This window comes from Pseudopodoces humilis, chromosome 4 (genome assembly GCF_049639895.1).
Source record: "Pseudopodoces humilis isolate 2021_Gansu_Grassland_sample_001 chromosome 4, ASM4963989v1, whole genome shotgun sequence".
In the NCBI taxonomy this organism is placed as follows: Eukaryota; Metazoa; Chordata; class Aves; order Passeriformes; family Paridae; genus Pseudopodoces; species Pseudopodoces humilis.
In genome coordinates, this window is record NC_142203.1 from 50462765 (window position 1) to 50482824 (window position 20060).

General features: G+C 33.6%; 1 protein-coding gene across 4 annotated transcripts in view; it reads left to right on the plus strand.

Moving 5' to 3' along the window:
* The window catches only part of RFX3 (regulatory factor X3), a 113347-nt gene extending 93800 nt beyond the window's left edge, over window positions 1-19547 (plus strand). For 3 of the 4 annotated variants that reach the window (XM_014252298.2, XM_088054178.1, XM_005522695.3), the window contains 9 exons: window positions 612-724; window positions 1482-1597; window positions 2167-2321; window positions 6433-6530; window positions 6794-6943; window positions 8426-8634; window positions 9600-9753; window positions 11831-11873; window positions 12777-19547. In XM_014252298.2, coding sequence (XP_014107773.1) covers window positions 612-724; window positions 1482-1597; window positions 2167-2321; window positions 6433-6530; window positions 6794-6943; window positions 8426-8634; window positions 9600-9753; window positions 11831-11873; window positions 12777-13015 — 1277 coding nt within the window. In that variant the 3' untranslated portion in view covers window positions 13016-19547. The remainder of the gene's footprint in view (window positions 1-611; window positions 725-1481; window positions 1598-2166; window positions 2322-6432; window positions 6531-6793; window positions 6944-8425; window positions 8635-9599; window positions 9754-11830; window positions 11874-12776) is intronic. The other variant, XM_088054179.1, reaches the window with a different exon arrangement.
* Window positions 19548-20060: the final 513 nt, after the last annotated feature.

A 20060-nucleotide genomic window follows, 5' to 3' on the forward strand; every position in this document is an offset into this window, starting at 1 on the left:
GATAGAGTTTGCTATTAGTGTAGGCTTATTTGGTTGGGATTTTGCTTTTAATAAAACTACTTGGAGCATAAGGGTAGCATTAAAATGTTTTGAGTCTTCTTTTCCAGGTACCTTTCAGTCCAGTATTTTTATCTTAACAGCTTGTCTCTTGGAAACATTTGGCAAATAGTAAAAGCACATATTAGCTCTACCTGAAAGTCTAGTAAATGTCAAGTAAAAATGTATATTGAGTTTATTAAGCCCCTTCATACCTGGCAGCATAGAAACTCTTCAGCTGAACAACAAAAAAATTACTCAAGAATTAGTCTCTCCTGCACTGACTCTAGATATTTTCTTTTCACACTGTAATAATCTGAAAAAGCATGTTAGCTTCTCTATATAGATATACTGTGTACATGATAGCATTTTAATCTATTCAAGTATAACTTTGTATTTTTTTTCACTAAAAATTATTAATGTATTTAGTGTTTTGGCATACAATAGATATTAAATACTTTAATATTTTAATATTATGACCTTTTGGAATTTATTTATTTCTTTGTATAATCCTTAATTTTTTTTTTAACCATACTGTAACTGGCACCTCTGTCATTATGTTGTCATGACAACAGATGCATCTCGAGTACTGCCAGAGTTTGGAGAAGTTGAAATATCTTCTCTGCCAGATGGTACTACCTTTGAGGACATCAAATCACTACAGAGTCTTTATAGAGAGCACTGTGAGGTATTTCTATTAAACCATTTATTTTTGAAACTCCACGACTTTTACCAAAGGTCAGTACAGGAGAATAGTGCCAAATATATTGCAGCCATGGTAGTGGCGTGTGACTTTCCCCACTATATTTTATTTATCTCATTGAAAAGGATAACGAAAAGGGTTTCCTTGAGGATCCCCTTTCAGGAGAAAGAGTAATATGTAATAGATACTGAGAATTAAATGTTTCAGAATGTTAAACTTCAGATTGTGCATGTAGATCTTTGGTTTAGTCAATAGGAAATGTAAATCAGGATAGATTATAATTTTATTTTCTTTGACATTATAAGCAATAACTTTTTTCTCTTATCAAAGAAACATTGAGACATTTAAGCTGCATTTGATACTGAACAATACGTCCTTTAAAATTATTTTTGAAGGCGCTTCCAACTTATAAGGCATTATGAAAAGGAGCAACATGTCAGGTTTACTATTTTATTTGCAGTAGCAGTAAATATTTCCTGTGCTTAAATTCCTCTGATATGTTTACATAGGCCATACTAGTTCCAGGAGGCTTCCATGCAAGTCTTCTGCAAGTCTCTGTGCACAACAGAGTGCTGGGTAATTTATGGATATCAACGGTATTAAAACAGATACCATTTATAAAATGTCCAGTTTGCCTTGGTTCCACTATGTGGTGAAGGAAAAGAGCAGTAGATCTAGTTGGAGTAGGGAGTGGAGGGATTTTGGGTAAAAGGCAGTACGATCTCTTGTTTTATTTTTTCAGGCAATACTGGATGTGGTTGTTAATCTTCAATTCAGCCTGATAGAAAAATTGTGGCAAACTTTCTGGCGCTATTCTCCTTCTGCTCCACCTGATGGCACTCCTGTTAATGAACCAAGGTCAATAGATGTTTCTCTTTGTTTAATGTGTCTCATGATAATCTAAGTGTGAAATTTAAAAAATCATATTAGCTTTAACTTAATAATTTTTTCTCCTATAATTATTTTCCAAATTAAATTTATATTGTCTGGCAGTTTTGTATAGTCTGGGCATATGCCAGAGGGCAGTCATGAAACGGTTGTGTCATCCATGGGGGTATGGACAGCTGTAGTGAAGGTGTCTCTTCCCAATATTTGATACACTTCTTTTAAGCCAAAAGGATCATTCATATGTCTGCACCATTTATCAGCTGTAGAAGAATTATGGAGACATTTCTTAAATCCATTTCCGTGTGAGACAACACATAAATAAGTTATATTGGGTGCAACTGAGACATCCATGACGCCTGTATAAAAAAGTATGTTTTAACACCGAGGTTTTTACGTGCTGTAAATCATGGAATCATAGAAACTTTAGGTCAGAGAAGTCAAATTGTTAACCTAGCACTGCCGTGTTAGCGCTAAACCATGTACCTGGGTGCCATAATTGCATTATCATTTATAATTTGCTACATTTTTTCTAACACCAGCAATCTGAGTGAAATAGAAAGTCGACTTCCTAAAGCAAAGCTGATTACTCTGTGCAAGAATGAGTCTATTCTGAAATGGATGTGTAACTGTGACCATGTGATGTACCAGGCTTTGGTGGAGATTCTCATTCCTGACGTCCTTAGACCTATTCCTAGTAAGTTCAACACCTAAATCATTACATTTTTCTGCAAGCATGTGTATGGTAGTGGATTTGTGCCTCACAGGGCAGCTTAAGAAAAAAGTTTGAAAATTACAAAATACCATGTATAGTTTATCCTTAGTTTGTTGTATGAGGAGTTGTGCTGGGAAATGCCTTGAATTCTAAAAGTTGGTAGATCCAGTTTTTAGGATAAAATTTCATACTAAATGTACTTCTTTCTCTATATCTGTTATGTCTTCAGGTAAAAATGTTTCCCTTTTACCCTGGCTCCAGGATGCCTGATAGGAGGAAGTCCTGTGGCAATGTGCACTATTGTCAGTCAATCCTTCCACTAAATTCAGTAGTTTTCAGTTCAAACATCACATATTAATCTTTGATTAGTCTGGAAGAGAACTGTGGTCTTTGTGATTCCATGTTTGGAGAGGTCCTTTGTCCCTGACTGCTGAAGTCAGTTCTGTTAAGTCAATGAGAAATTCCTAGTCCAATTTATTACTCCAATCTACTGTTTTCCTGTCATACATCCTGCATGAAATAGTGAGTAATTGTCCAGTCATACCATCATTACCAGGAGTAGAGCTTTCTTTTTAAATTTAATTTTACTGGAACCTGTCATTGCTCTAGCAGTGTATTTTTATGGCTATCTTTGGTTGAAAACAAATTTATGTGAAGTTCAACTCCTTCATGAAGTATTTATTGTCTCACATATACTGTCCTAAATATTATAAAGAAATCATGTTAGCAATCCACTAAAACCCTCATATTTCCTATGTATTATCTTCTTCCAATGAAAAACAGTATTTACTTTAGAAAGTTGGATTTTTATTTTTTTTTTCAATTAGGGCCATAAGTAGTTTTTCAGGTAACAAAGCTGTATTTTCATGCTGTGAACACCTCCTCTGCTATAGTGACTCCAGCAGTAATAAGCACTCGGTAAGAATATTTGGTGGTAGCGCCTTGCAAAAAAGTTTTATTGACTTCTTGCTGGCCAGTGGAATAAAACCAGGTTTTAGCAAATTGTGTATAATACCAAAAAAAAGTGAAACTGGAAATGTATAAAATATGAATGTTTGCCATTTACAATGCACATGTTACTTTTTTGTTTTTTTTTTTTTTTTAGGAACAAGTAAGTTCTTGGTAGCAATTGACATAATTTATGCATCTATATAGCAGAAAAGAGGAAAAATGTTTTCTCAAATGCATGCCATTATTGACAATGATTACTTGTGTAATTTGTTTTGCATTGGTTTATATTTCAGGTTTTGCTTCTCTAATGAGAATACCTTTATGTATTTTAGAGGATTTTAGAGTAATACAGTGTATCATAAACAATTAGGTAGTAATAATTGTTAAATAAAAACCCCCACAAATTTAATTATAAATTAAAGAGGTTGAGTGAAAATTCTCACTTGCAAAAGCAAGTTAATTTCTGAATAAAAAGGTAATGCAGACACAGTTTTTCATCAAACCTGTTCCTCTCCTTCTCAGTTGCTTTTCCTGCAAAGCCTGGCAATCCCTAGACAGCTGCTTAAATGACATTATGCTGTCTTCCTGCCTTGCTTCGTAAGGTGCATTGGACATTGCCAGTACAGGATTTCAAGAAAATGGGACGAAATCAATTAATATCAATAACTAGATGCATCGTGTCCTTTTCATGCTATTTCCTTCTTTCTAGAATTACCAGTCATATTTAAATAATTAATACCTACTGTGTTATTGGAAATGATTATCAGACTGTTGGGTTCAAATACATTATCTGATGCCTGGACAAATTCATTCCAAGAGACTTCTGCCTCTTTTTTGTGAATGGTCCAGTGGTTTTATGCTTAGAATTGCACTCACTGGCAATTTGGAAGACCGCTAACATATTTTCTTGCTTTACCCTTTAGGGCCAGCTAACTAAATGGCTTTATTAAGCAGCTTTCCTTTAATGACGGGCCATCTGAGGTTCTTCTTCACTATTAAATGGTTAAAATCTTACAATTTAATTCCTGTTTTTGAATAAAAGCATCTCCAGTCATTACAAGAGACTGAGATAATGGATTAAGGTTGAATACAACAAAAATGCAGCTGGATGAAGCAGACAAATTCATCATCCTCTGTGGGAAAATAGTAGTTTGTAGGAAAGTTTGCACTCAGTAGAGGAGCTGGGACTGTAAATGCTTCATTAAAGGCATGTTTATGTTTTTTTTAAATAAATGGAAAGATAGCAGCAGCTGCTGCTCAAAACAGGGAAAAATATTAATTTGAAAGGGGCTTGAAGAAAGCATAATTTTTGCAAAGGTTTTTTTTTTGTTTAGATCTTCAGTGTTTTTTCTTTTAGACAAGTCCTATTGTTGATACATATTACTGGAGCAGAAAAAAGAGGCTGTTGAGGGAAAAAATGGTTTTATTTTTAACCTCTGTATTAAATTTGTCAGCTGAAATATTTCGCAGCCACAGAATGTGAAGAATTGCTGTGTATAAAACAACAAAATTCCTTTTCTTGACAAAGGTGAAATGCTGTCCCTTTGAGTCAGGAATAAATACCATAATTATCTAACGTCCTTGACAATAGACAAGAGCTATTATGTTTTAGAATGGACATCTTGCATCTTCACACATGGCAGAATGGCCAGTAACAAATTTGCTTCTGAGTTAGTTTCCATGATAGGTGGAGAATTTATGCAAAATAGACTTCCACACCATATTACACAATTCCAGACAGACAAAACATTAAAGTACTGGAAAGACTGTAGAGTTCAGTTTTGTACAAGTCAGAGGGGTTTTGGTTTAGAAATTAAGCTTTTTAGGTACATATGCAAATCAACTTTCAGCCATTGCCACATCATTTAGTGTGTGACTAGTAATAGTTAATGATTTAGGCCATTTACTTTGCATCATGCTTATCATGCAACAATCCTCTGGAAGGGTTCAGATGAACTTCAAGGAATTCAAGAAGTTCAAGGATTTAGGTACTTATGGTTTTGGTAATGGCTAAATGTATACATACGGATATGAGAAAAATCTATGTTTAATATATCTCCAAAGTTCATTTGAAATTCCTGTTGGTTCTATACAGTAGTGGTACCTGATTAGCTACTTTAGCTATTTTATTTTTTCAGAACTTGGAATTCCTTTTATTTGTCTATTTTTCTTTCTAGTTAAAGGCCTTTCTTAAGGCCTGAGCTGCTTTTCCATGTTTATTTTTAAAGGACATCAGCATTGCAGTGATGCAAATAATTTTGTGACATATATATACTTGGGTAAAAAGGAGTAATGAGAACACCAGAAGTGAAAAAGCAGTAATATTTTTCTTAAATGTCTAAGTACCATTCATACAGAATTTATGTATATTACTTCCATCTTGTCTAGTAGTTAAGAAAATGTGGGTGAATACATAGTCAGTAAGTGCACAGAAATAATTTACAAAGCAGCACAAGTGAGCTAGGGGATTGGCAGTTGAAGAAAAAAGCTGCTTCTTCATGTGTAAACCTTAAAGAAGAAAAAAAACTGATATCGTAAGAGGGCTCAGCTAACACAAATACTTTGTAACATGAAATTGTGGTAATTTGAAATTATAAAATTTCACTTTCTGTCAGTGAAACACACTCCTGTATCTTGCTTATTGAAGGTATCCTTAAGTACTGCATGTGAATGGAATTTATTCTTTAAAACTGAATTAAGCAGTGCTACAACATAGTTTAAGATTTCTTTGGACTTAGGGAAAACTGCAGTTCTCCTGTAAGTGGATTTATCCCCAGACTTTCGTTTTTTAAAATAGGTGCTTAGGTAAAATGGAAAGCTGAAAGTTTGTGATGGAAAATTCCATCACAACTGCTGCAATTTGTGTTGTTCTTGTATAGGAGTGCCCAAAACAATACTGCAAATTCGCAAACTTCTTTGGAAGATTGTCTGGCGAAGAAGTCACAACTGCCTATTAAACCAAAACTAAAATCATGATTGTGTAATCTTTTTCTCAGTTAGGCATTTCGAACCTAGACTAGATTTGTCTAGTAAGTAAACGCAGCAGACCTGAAAGTTGTGTTCAAGAGTTCTGAGGATGTAAAACATTTCAAGACAGGTACATTGCTTTCTTTTCATTCTGTTTTTATTCTCCAATGCACAGGTGCCTTGACCCAAGCCATTCGCAATTTTGCAAAAAGCCTTGAAGGTTGGCTTTCAAATGCCATGAACAATATTCCACAGAGGATGATACAAACCAAGGTAGATGAAACTTGAAGTACTATTCTTGCAGTGGCAAACCAAGTGGGCAATAGCATTTTCAAGGAGATGCATTTTAACTTTAATGCTAAATTTCATGTTTAGCATCAAGCATCAGATAATGGGAGAGGCAATAACATTATTTGATCTGCTACATGATATAATATAAATATGACAATCCATTAATATACACCATTGAGATGGAAGCCAATCTGTAGAATTACTCTGTGGAGTACAATATTTAAAAATAATAAATTTCTCCATAGGTTGCCGCTGTAAGTGCCTTTGCCCAGACTCTGCGAAGATACACATCTCTTAATCACCTGGCTCAAGCAGCTCGTGCTGTGCTTCAAAATACTTCACAAATCAACCAGATGCTCAATGATCTCAACCGTGTTGATTTTGCCAATGTTCAGGTAAAATTTAGTTTTGAATAGCAGGGGTTTTTTAAGTGTTACTTCGTCTGTGATTTTTGAACATCATTGTCAGGCGTCATTCTATCAAGAATGTCAAGCGTTAATATTTTGTTCATTCATATATGTAGTGACTCAGTCCAAATGTGACAGCTTACACTTTAGGAAGATAAGAGCTCAGAACCATTACCTGGTTTCCATTTACTCTCTTGAAATGCACATATTCTTCCAACTTCTGTGCAAATGTAGAGCAGATACTTTCTTGGATTCACCATGAATCGTGGCTTACTAATAGCAAAAATGGTATTTTAGGATTTGATCACAGTAGCGTATCTTCTGAATGTCTCTTAAAGTTATTAAATGCATTGTGTTTTCAGTAGAGACTGTCTCTATTATTTAAAACCCTATACATTAGTATATTTTTTCTACCTTGCTCTGCCTGAATTTACAAGATCTCCTGAACACTCCTGAATAATAGATTAGATTAGTATGGTTAGAACCTATAGAGCACAAATGAATGTTTTTACTAAGCTTAATTTCTCTATGTGTTTTTGCTTGTCTGAGGAAAAATAATTTTGTCCTTTTAGCTAGTAATGTGAAAAATTCCAATTCCTGGTAGTTCTCTGTTTCTCTTCATTGTGAACAAATATTTACTTGCTAACACACTTAACAGGAATCTAGTCAAAAGTTCTTGACCAAAGATAGAATATATTAAGTACAGTAATATGTTGACATGGATACAGAGTCTGTGAATGAGATGTTAACGTGGCACATGACAGCTAGAGTTTAAATGGAAATGGCTTGCAGTTAGTGAGCTGTCATTTTTTCTCATTTTCTGAATTGAAAAGTTAGCTTTATTTAAACTTGGTAACACTGACTAAATTGCTGATTACTATATGCATAATGTGTTTCTCCACTTGTGTGCAGCTTATGTTGTCTTTAAGTAATGTGTAATCTATTACTGCGTAGAATCAGCAAACAATCCTTGTTTGCATACAAATTTTTTTTTATATGAAGATGTAAGAGGATTTGTCTTTAAGCTTAACTTCTTCAGAATAAAAGGAATGTTGCATTTGATTTCTTGCTACTTCTTTTATTACCTTAGCCCCCTGAATTTGACTCTTCTTCCTCTTTGCCCTGACTGAAATCCCAGAAAAAAATTACAAGATACAAGTATTTCAGCAGAAAAATTACAAAAGTAGAAGCCTTTTTTCACAAATTAATGTGGGAAACAGGAAACCTTTGTTGTTTTCATTGTTTGTTCTAATTACTTTATTTGATGTCTGGTTTTTTTGCTATGCTTTTCCCAGCTACTTGCTTTCAACAAAATTACAGTAGATGTAAAATAAAAACCACTTCTTAGTCTGTCTAGTAAGTGGGTCCAATCTCTTTCACCCATTGAAAAGCTTAACCTTTGAGATACAATTACATTGTGTGCTTTGGCTTATGTATTGTCAATTCAAGAGTTGCCATGTGCTGTAACAGGAGCAGGCTTCCTGGGTGTGCCAGTGTGATGACAACATGGTTCAGAGACTGGAAACAGATTTCAAGATGACTCTTCAACAGCAGAGCACTCTGGAGCAGTGGGCTGCCTGGCTGGATAATGTAATGATGCAAGCATTGAAACCATATGAAGGAAGACCCAGCTTTCCTAAAGCAGCACGGCAATTTCTGTTAAAATGGTCTTTCTACAGGTAGTATTTAATATATTTTAAAACATTCTAACTATTCTATTAATTGATGAATTGTGCATTGTACTGAAGTTGACAAATCTAATATCAAACAGTGGCTTGGTACATCATGAAAAACATGGGGTTTTTTTCAGTGGACTTCTGTTACTAACATTGAACTCAAGGCTATCAGCAAATTAACAGGGACCTAAATGGCCCTTGTTTATTGATTTAAAGGCCATCTGAAAATGAATACAGGTGTAATTTTGTCCAGAGTTCAAAACATATTATGAATTGTTTTGGTTAAAAAACTACACAGTCATCAAGTCACTGTTTTTAGTATTACTTATTAAAACATTGTGGCATTAATGTTTATTAGATAAGAAAGGCAAAAGCTGTTTTTAATATATGAAAAGAACATTAAGACAAGCATTCCATGTTAGCTGCTTATTGAAACAGTTATCAGAGTAAACCTTGTTCTTTGAACCTGACTGTAGCAACTGCTTGCTGAAGATACAAAGATATTACGAACACACAAGCCTATTGTTTTTGAATTCTAAGATTCAAAGCTTTTTAAATTCTGGCAATTAAAACCATTGCCCTGGAAAGTTTGACACAAGAGACACTATTTAAGCAATAGTTTCTTTAAAATCAAATCATTTTCTTACCATTTTAGTTGTTTAATTTTTCAACAAAGTTTTTTCAAGTTAAGTTTTACACTTGCTGAATTAGTGGTAGTTATGCATAGGTCAATACCAAAACCAATCCAGTCTGGTTATTTCTTATGTGGTGTCCAACAGTATCTTCAGAGAAAGGAGAGAAGCAAACAATTGCCCTTTCCTGGTCATGCCTTTAAATCAGACATTTGAGGATAATGTTGCTTTTGAGAATATTGGTTTTGAGGTGAAATGTCTGTCTACATGGATAAATGTTAAAATGGCTGTGACATATAATACATAAACATATATATATTTTTTATTTTCGAATAGCTCAATGGTGATTCGGGATTTAACCTTGCGCAGTGCTGCTAGCTTTGGCTCTTTTCATCTGATCCGCTTGCTATACGATGAATACATGTTTTACTTAGTAGAACATCGTGTTGCTCAGGCAACAGGAGAGACACCTATTGCAGTTATGGGAGAGGTAAGATAATTGTAAGAGACTAGACTGATAGATTTAGTGATGAATTGGAGAAAGTGTTTCTGCACATATTTAAGTGTGTTTGTGGAATGGTAGGCCAATAGACTAAGTTACAGATATATACAGTGGTTTCAAACTTGTTTCACTGGTTCATTGTAAGAATACTAAAATCACACTGAATTCTTAAAATCAATTATTTCTAAATGAACTTGCTCTTTTATGAATCTGCACACAGATTCATGTGCATAGTTTGAAGCATGTTGATCAACCCACAGCCATTTTCCACTTTTTGAAATCCAAACATTTTATGTGAAAATAAAAAAGAGCATAGTAATAGGAAAACGTTACTTCTGTGGATATGTTTACATGCATTTGCATACATAATTCCCACACAAAATGTATACCCTCTTTGACATATGAAAGCTGGTTTACATGCAGAATTTTGGCTGTACGGAATTTTGGCCGTTCACATACCAGTGCAGACATACATAGAGGTTTGCAACGCATTTCATTTTCATACAGTTGTTTCAAAGATAATTGGTTTAAAAAGCAGATCTAGAGTCTCAATTCATAACTCTTTTTTTATACTCAGCTATGGTATCTGCAGGGCAAAGTTTCTCTTATCTTCTTCCTTTCAGTAGTTCATCTGACCTTTTCTTTTGAGTAAGAAAGTAAGGAAAGCATGAACTGTTCCCAAAGAATAATGCTTCAAAGGTGCTGGAAGATGGATAGATTTGAAAATATGCTAAATTGTTAATAGGACGGATTTGTTACATTTTCGCACTTGCAAGTCACTCTATCATGTTCTGTGTTACCTATAAATTACAGGTAATTTTGTCAGTTAAGTTGTCATTCTTCCCACAAGATATATTGATAGACTTACCAAATATTATAAAGATATTATATACTTTCAAGGGAAGTTGGATAATCTCTCATCTTGCTTTGTCAATTTTTTTATATCATGTGTCATGACATGTTTCAGAAAAATTAAATAATGTTTCTACTTAGTAGAAGGACCCACCATCAGTGTACATGCTCTTACATTTCTTGCCTTACATTTGCAGAAGGTACTACACAAGTATGCAGGTACTACATTCTTGTTGTCTCAGCATACTTTAATATGTTAGGCATAAATGTAGCACAGGGCCTTCCACAAAGTTTACGAGACTGAAGGTGGAAATACTGTGAAGAAGTAAGTACTGCAAAATTTTTGGAGGTGAGGGCAGAATAGAAGTAATGCATGAAATGCATGTCTTCTTACATTTCTGTGTGTTCAATGGCTGAAATAAAATGAGGAAGATTACTGTCCAACAAGCACTGTAAAACAGTATAAACTGGTTGCAGCTGAGAAAAGCATTCTCATACTTCTCCCTTCCTCTTCTTCCACCTGTGGACACAGGTATCGGCAAAGTTCTTCTGAAAAAGACTAGTATCATCATTTATAAGTTAGAAATGTATCTATCTAAACAATGTTTAGATATCCATTGGTGGCATTTTACTCTTCCAAATTTTACACAAAAGAAACGGAGGAAGGAAAGGGAAGAAGGTTTCTAACTTACATGCTGCTTCTTTTAAAAGAAAATTTTGAAGTAAATCAGTTACCAAGTTATAAACCCCTTCTCAGCAGTGCCATTCATCTGCCTTACAGGTGGATTAACAACACTGTGACATGCTTCATTTTTGTTCCAGCACAATTAAACTGGTGCCTGGGAAATTTTAAAGGAGTTTTTTGTTGTAATGTTGGCAGTTCAGAATGAATATCCAATATAATTTATGGCTTTATAAAACACAGAAATAGTTCACTTGAAACAACAAAGGCCCTGAGGAAGCAATCTTTAAAAAAGGTTGGTCTTCTCCATTCTAATTTTTGAGGGTTTACTTAGTGATAATTGTCTTAATAAGCACAAGACTGAAATGGAATGGGAAATTGCTCTGCTATGGATGTGGCTGCAGCTAAGATCATGCATTTGAATGAATGCAACCATCAAACCAGTGGAGCACAGATTCCCTACATCATAGATATTCTAAGTCCTCATTTCCTTAAGACTGTGTCCATTTTTTTTTATTGTTTATTTTACAGTTTGGTGATTTAAATGCTGTGTCCCCTGGAAATATGGATAAAGGTAAGCATTTTAGTATCTCCAGGGTGTATTTCTGTGTAGAGCTAATGTGTCTCTGAACAAAATAAATCCTTATGTTTCAAAAACACAGTCAAACAGAATTTAGAGCTGTATCCTTCTTTAAAGTACATGTATATGATTAATGGATACACTGATATAACACAATAGCTATGTATATAATATGCCACATGTCATAATGACTGGAATACTGTAGGTTTGTTCTACAGTAATAATTTAAAGATATTTATTGTTGTCACAAAGAAATATTCCAATTTTTATGCAAATTTTGTTATATGTAATAGGATGGAGGAGGGTAACAGCTGTGGGAAGAAAGACAAGAGTATGCTTATGGATGTTGAACTGTAGTGAATGTTTCGCTAAGTCAGGAAGCAGAATTGTATGCAGGTAGTCAGGGGGAAATTAGTTCCTTATATTCTCTTTATGCCCTATTTTGACATGCATTCTTGTACTGACTGCTTGAGTGATTTGCGGTGATTTGACCTCAGAACACTCAACTAGTGAGTATAACAATGTTTGCCAAAATTTGGGGTTAAGTGACCACAACTCTCCTCACCTCAGTTTCCATATCTATCCCTAAAAGTAGCAACTCTTGCTCATCATGTTTAGGAAATGAGGCATTTTCCAATGTGAAGTTAACATTGTTTGTTAGACCTTTTGAGATAGCAGGGGGTTTTTTCACATCAGAAGTGTGCAGCTCAAGTGATCAAACCTGAATCTGTTTGTCTATTTGAGATAACAGCTGACTTTTTTCCATTAAAATTTTAATTTTCAGTTTGTGCTTTATCAGATTGCTCCCCTGTATTTCAACTATTATTTCCAAAATAAAGAGCCTTGTATTAGAAACTTCTCACTTTGTGGTAGTTACATGCTGGTTTGTTTCTGCAGATGAGGGCAGCGAAGTTGAAAGTGAAATAGATGAAGAGCTGGATGAAAGTGGAGAGCCACAAGCTAAGAGAGAGAAAACTGAGCTAAACCAGGCATTCCAGGTGGGCTGCATGCAGCCGGTGCTTGAGAGTGGAGTCCAGCAGAATCTCCTGAACCCAATTCATAATGAGCACATTGTTGCAACTACTCAGACTATCAGACAATGCAGTGCTACTGGAAATACATATACTGCAGTCTAATGTGAAACTTCCCCTGGCCTCCAACACATGCCCCATTGCATTAGCTGTTTAGGTTTAATATGAAAAAGAAAAAAAAAGAGAATAAGTCCGAAGGTTGACTGTTGTCAAATGTAACTGTTCTGATCATTATTTTGTTGGAGTTGTTAAATGGAATGGGTGTATGTATTTTGCCAGGTCTGTTTAGAAAAATTTAGAAAAAATTTTTGTAAACGAAATCATTTTACATTGGCCACTCAATATGAAGAGGTTTCTTTGTATCAAATGCAAGGAAGATTTTTGCAAAGTTTAATGTTAATGTTGTGTCCTCTTATAATAATTTAATTTTTTTTTCATAGTTTAAAAAAATATTTTAATGTTAATTATTAGTTATGCTGATTTCATATAGATAGGTTTTTAATTAGATGCACTTCTGTGAAATATCAAAAGAACTATTTTCTTTGATTTACACTGGAGGCATACTTATTTGACAGCAGATGTATCAAATTTGTTATAAAAGGTGCTTTTCATCGTACTACGAGAAGACACTATTTTGATAAAATTGTGAGTATTCAGGGGGATTTTTTTGTAATAATGCTGGAGGGTTGAGAAGATCTCCTAGTTTCTTCCTGTGAGGAAGAAGCTGTTTAAATGACAGAATTGTATCAGAATGTGGTAATCTGAATGGCATAAATGTACCTAATTATCTGAACATGATGTAAACAATGCAAGCTTCATTTATAATCAACAGTTTCAGATATTATTTGCATACCAGTTCCTCTGTTTTGAAGACTACTGATTCTGTATGTGAGGCCACTGAACTTTTGATTGTTCAGTGGCACTGCAGATGTTAGAAACTGAAGCTAAAAAGAAGTGACTTGATTATTGTTAATTTTAAGTGTATGTGCTACTTATGCTGAACTGGACATACAGGAAAACATTCCATTTGGATGACTTTCTTCTATTCCAGGTCTTTTCCTACTAGTGGTTCAATCTGCTGCTCTTAGAAAAGATGATTTATAGAATGCAAGGAATGTAGCAACCTGCATCATTTTCCTTTCAAAAACATTTCCTTGTTGTCAAAGTGGATTTAAATTTTTACAAAAATTAGACAAGGCAGTGTAACTGGCACACCTCACTTGTACTTATTCCCAATTGTGTAGAATTTGAATAGGTGGCTAGATGGACCATTGCCATTTAAGAATGTACATCAGGGATCATTGTACCTCGGCTATTACATGGTGCCTTAAACAGAACTGAAGCTAAGACTTAGTACTTTTTGTTATTCTTAACTCTTAAATTAATTCAACAAGGTGTGCCTGTCATTTTCAAATTCCCTAAGAAGTAAGGACAGGTTACACAGCCTTCAAAAGAATAAAAGGATTTTTTTATTATTAAATGATTTTAATATCCCTCTTAGAATGACAATAGACCTATTTTTTCTCGTTTCTAGCTGGATTTCACTTTAATAGAAATAAAATTTGCTTGGGAATTTGGAAAGCAAAACTAGCTTTAATACCAACTTCAAATGTCAAAATAGATTGACCATAGTCCCAGGCATGATTATATATTTTCTAAACCCTTGCCTACTTTTAATTTTAAAAACTAAAAAGAAATAAATGAGCAGGTACATAATGCAGTGCATGTTTTCAATTTCTATATTTTGTGGTGTATCAGCCAGATATTACATTTTAATGGTTAAATAATATCAGTTTATAGAAACCATATTAATTAACATAAAAGAACTCGAGTTTTTCTTCACAAACATTTCATTATGCAGACACATGAATTTGCTACACTAACGTAGTGAAATTACATAAGAAAAAAAAAGCCAAAAAGTGAATGAGAACACAAAAAGATCAACTTTACAGGAAAGACTTTGTAAAAAAATTAGGATTCTTTTATTCTGGTTTATCTAGTGTGTCTGAAAATGACTTTTAAGTCATATATACCAAATGGGAGAAGAGCATGTAAAATGGAAGTGTATTTATAGCAAACAAGTTTGTTGCTAGAGTTTACATATGCTCCAAATACAGCTGCACATAAACTAAAATGTCCTAACACTATTGATGCACAAAAATAAATTTTAATTCCTTTGCAGAATTGTGAACCCATCCAGCTCATTCTGTGTTGGCATAATTCCTACTAATGTCAGTAGATGGCTTCTGCCTCAGTAAAAAGTAAAAGTGAGGTTTATATTCATTATTTCTAAACTCATAAATGCACTGAATCTCATTATAGATTTTGTTGTCACATATATCACTCAGTGTGTCCTGATTTTTGCTTAGAAATCAGCACATCTGTACCCTTCACCAAAAATGCTAAAACTAAGCTGTGATAAATATTTACTCCCCTTCATTGTGCATTATAAGATGTTTACACGTAAAATAAAGTAAAATAATTCAACATTTTTTTAATTTTCAACTTTTTTTTAATACTGTAGTAGTTGTTTAAATTTTTGTGTTTGTTTGTGTTCTCTTATTCTTATTGTTTCTTGCTTTAATGTTGAATTTGTTGTTGCTGAGAAAAGACTACAATTGTAAAAGGTAAATTAGATTGCTAAATATGTTGGGACTCGAGTCTTCTTTCATTATTTAGCTCTCCACTCCACTCAGTTGTTAACTGTCATAAAGTGAAAAAACAAAACTGAACAAAAATCTGAATACATGAAATGGAATGTATTTCGTAGCTTCTGAAAACAAGGAATTATCAAGACAAATTGAAACTTTCACAGGTTCAGAAAACTGACTGGAGTCTGTATTCTTATGCTTAAATTCTAAAGCTTTTACCAGATATTTTTAGAGCGACTATCTTATTATGTTGTAGACTTACAGATTTGGGGGTCTTTTGTTTTGTTTTTACTGAAATTTCAATCAAACACTTAGATAAAACCTTTTGCACACTCTTGCTGTTTAATAGCTGGATTTTAGTAATCGTTGAAGTAGAGAGATATGAATACCTCAGTGTGTATTCTGCAATGTGTAGCGTGCGGCTGCATTGCCACACCAGCTCTGAAGTCTGTTGTCAATGCTATGGAGCGGTGTAGCATGTGTCCACAGGGTAGGCATTATGAGAGTTGACATGATTTGTGTGTTTTATCTAACCTTGAAATGGAATCCAGAATAATTATTTTAGAGGCATTTCCCCCATTAGCACAAAATAGCACGGTGAACAGTGTGGGGGAAGAGGTCTTGTTGAACTACCTTTTCAAAGCACAGGGCCCAATTTTCAAAAGTTTTGTATTTGTTAAAGTGTTTTGTTACATCTTGTTTTCATCTTGTGGTAAATCAGTTTTCAACATTTTTTTTTTTTTTCAGTTTTTTTGCTTGTACTGTAGCATGCTCTAAGCACCTTCATTTTTAAAAAGTTCCATAAAAATTTGGGAAATAGATGTTAAATTATTTGCCTATGAAATTATTATTTACAGCATTACTGCCTTTAGTTCAAAAAACCAAGAAAATAATGTTCTGTCATTCAGGAATTCATAGGTCTATATACCAATTTAATTTAAAGCGAGGTATTTTTAAATATCTGTAACACTTTTGTTTTATCTTGTTTTCCCTAGAAGAAATGATCAGATATCTTTATCATTCTCACCATTGACATCTGCACTGTTTAGAAAAAAATCCATGTTAGAGATGCACTGCAATCTAATTTAGTTCAGAATGCTTTTACAAAACAAAACGAACCACTGAGAGCCATAAATGTGCTGACAAAAACCCCAGATTTATTAGTAATATAAGTATACAACAATCATTTCAGAGTTTAAAATACAAATTTGAGAGAGCAAGATGAATTTCTGAAAATTGGGCCCTTGTCACACTAACAGGACATGCTCTTTGTATACAGTTTAAAGCAAATTGATACATGGAATTCTAGTATCTCTGCTAATTTGTTTGGTGATTTAACACTGACAATGAAAACTGGAATAGAAGCATAAACACACAGTGCTTAGTTCTAGAATTAGGAAATTAATTTGATATAATGCCTTGCATTAACCCTTTGAGCATTGTAAGTAACATGATGAGAACAAAGATTTTTAGATAATTAAACTAGTCCACTGAGCATATACTCTGAAATAGTTTATAGTGTTGTAAATTTTTTTTATTATGTCTAAAGTAAATAGATTGCAAAAACTTGCATACAACATGGGGATTTTTTATTAATAGGGGGCTCAGTAGATGTAGGCAAAATATTCATTGCCATTGATATGTACTGTGTAATATAAAGCAGTACCTCAGCTCCCTGGTTTTCGTAACTGCATATATATACAAAGAAAATCAAACATGATTCTACAGATATGAAGTTGTCTACTTTAAGATGCCTTTAGAAGATAAAGGTTTAGAAAATATATTCAGCTATTTTGAAAATTTCCTGAGATAGATTAGTGTTGGAATACTCTGGTACTGTAAAAGAGAAATCTTTAGGACTAAAAGAAGGTTTAGTAATAATAAATTTTGCAGAATATTTGATGTGTTTGCATTGAAATTTTTGGCAGTGTTTGTGAGAAACAGGAACAAAAAGTGCACAATTATGTTAATATTCCTTTTAAAACTCAGTCACTGCAATAATGACTAGCTAGAAGATGAAGGTATTTAATTAAATTTCACATACAAGGGTATAGTTTGGATGGCCCTTATTGAATGTCAGAATTTTAAAAGCAACCTAGAAATTGCACGAGCTAATATTTTTAAAAGCCCCTTTGTTCTTAAAATGACTGCTTACAGGAACAAGGGAACAAGTGTTAGCAAGTAAAGATTCTTTTAACTTAGAAATACTGATGCCAACTTACTAAGTGAGACTACAGTACATTTTCTACTGGTTTCTTGCAATATCAGTCAGCAAACACTAAAGCAGCTGTACTTATTTAAGTCCAGCTGAGGGCAAAGAAAAAGGGTATCATTCAAAGTTATTTAAGGGAATTGCGTCAGTAGTATAGTGCAAGTAAGTTGTAAACATTTTTAGTCAGTTCATGCAAATTAATGCATAATTAATTAACATAAATGCAATACTCAAAGGGTTTTAATTTAACAACTTTTTTTATTCATAATTTACTGTAAATGCTTCTGAGTTTGCATGCCTTGATCATTGCTGCTAGTGATTTTATGTGCCAGTAGACCTGAGTTTAATTTACCAGTTTAACTAAGAAATAGTAAAAGCCACTTACAAAGTGACTGCCTAGTGTTTGTTTGAAGTAAAATATGCCTTAGTTTGAAAATGATCATTTTAACTCTCGTTTTATTCTGATTTTTTTCTCCTTTTCCTGTTGAAAAAAAAAATAAATTGGCATTTTGGGATTGGAAGCCCTGAGTAGTTAAATATTTGGTAAGAATTGTTCTTGGAGATTGCTCATTAAGGCTGAAATTCATTGTAGAAAACAAGGCCCAGAAAAAAACTGTGGGCATCAAATGAGCCTCACTTAACACTAATTCAGGAAGAAGTTCTTTGTATGTTCTTAAGCACTTTCTTGGTTATGGTGCAAACATCTTACAGGAATTTTCAGTTCTAGATTAATATTGCTCTGAAATAATAAATGTTATTTTAGGAGGAATTTAGACTTCAGAGGAACAACCTTGAATGGATTGGTTTTTAACAGGAACTCAGTTCAATTCTTTTTGACTCACTTATACCAGCAAAAGCTTCTTACACAAAGAATATTTAATGGGTTCCCCAAGTAAAGTTTCCTTCCATACAATATTAAAGTGACTGCCTTGTATTTAAACATTAAATACCCATCTTAAAGTGACCCAGTTAAGCAATTTAAAATACGTTGGGAAAATATCACTTTGTACCAAAGCAAGTTGCCCATTTCCACTCATATCCACTGAAAATTTGGATTTACAGTTAATAACCAATGAGGCTGTTAAAGAAACTTCGAGTGCCTTTTAAAAACTTGGAAAATTGTGCCTGAGGTGGTAAACTTTAATTAGGTTAATTCTAGAGCTACCAATCAGTAATTTTATCATCACTCAGGGCTTTCTTACCTTCTAGGAAACTTCCCTTGTTGCATTTATTTTATACGCTATTTTTTTTAAGTGCCATCATTTAAATTTCACTTAGTAAGTGGCAGATTACATTATTCAGTCCCACAGCACAGAAACATCATAACACTAGGACATATTCAAACTCTTATTTTCCAGTTGACTGAATATATTATGTAAATGAGGTAAGCAACTTTTTGTAGATTGTATGTGTGAGATAATGTAATGTTCTTTTCCAGTTTTTGGGCTACAGTTGAATATACTTTTTAATTATTTAAAGAAGACATCTTTACAGAATAACGTGATGGTTTTTTTTGTATAATGTATTTGATTTTGTAAATACGTATTTCCTGATGTGATTTTTGTGACAAATGCTAAATCTTTAGTATATAATGTCCTCTCAAAACTGGCAGGAGCTAAATAATAGTTTGTTGGCAATTTGTATTGTGTACTGTACAATAACTGGGGACCTTTTATAATTATAAAAATATATATTAACTTTTAGTGTGTTGTATAAAAAATGACTGGAACATACTAAAGACAGTAGGATTTTTCTGAATATTTCAGACTTGAACTCAGGCTAGCTTTCTTGTGTTTTTCAAAACAAAATTGTGTCTTGTCTTTTAAAATCAATAAATTTGTTTTCTTGTTACAAACATACCTGAATGGCTTCAGTTTTTATATAGCTAGATATTTTGGACTGTTGTACTGTTGATTTTGAGAGAAAAATTATTTCACTTACACCTTTGAAATGAGATCACTTTTTTTTTATTTGACAACAACAAAACTAAGTAACAATTGTGTCTCAGATGGCAAAAATTTTGAATCACAGAATCACAGAACTGCTAGGGTTGGAAGGAACCTCTGAAGATCATCTAATCCATCCCACCCTGCCAAGGCAGGATCACCTATGAAGTGCCAGTTCAACTGAGTTACTGTCATATTCCCAGTAAATAGAGACTGTAATGTATTTATTAATTTCAATGTTAACAGTAAGTTCCCATTACAAATTTGTGTAGTTAACAGCTAACAGTGAGAGGCATGCAGACTTTGGCCTCCGGGAATTAGTGGTGTCAGTTTGGCACCAG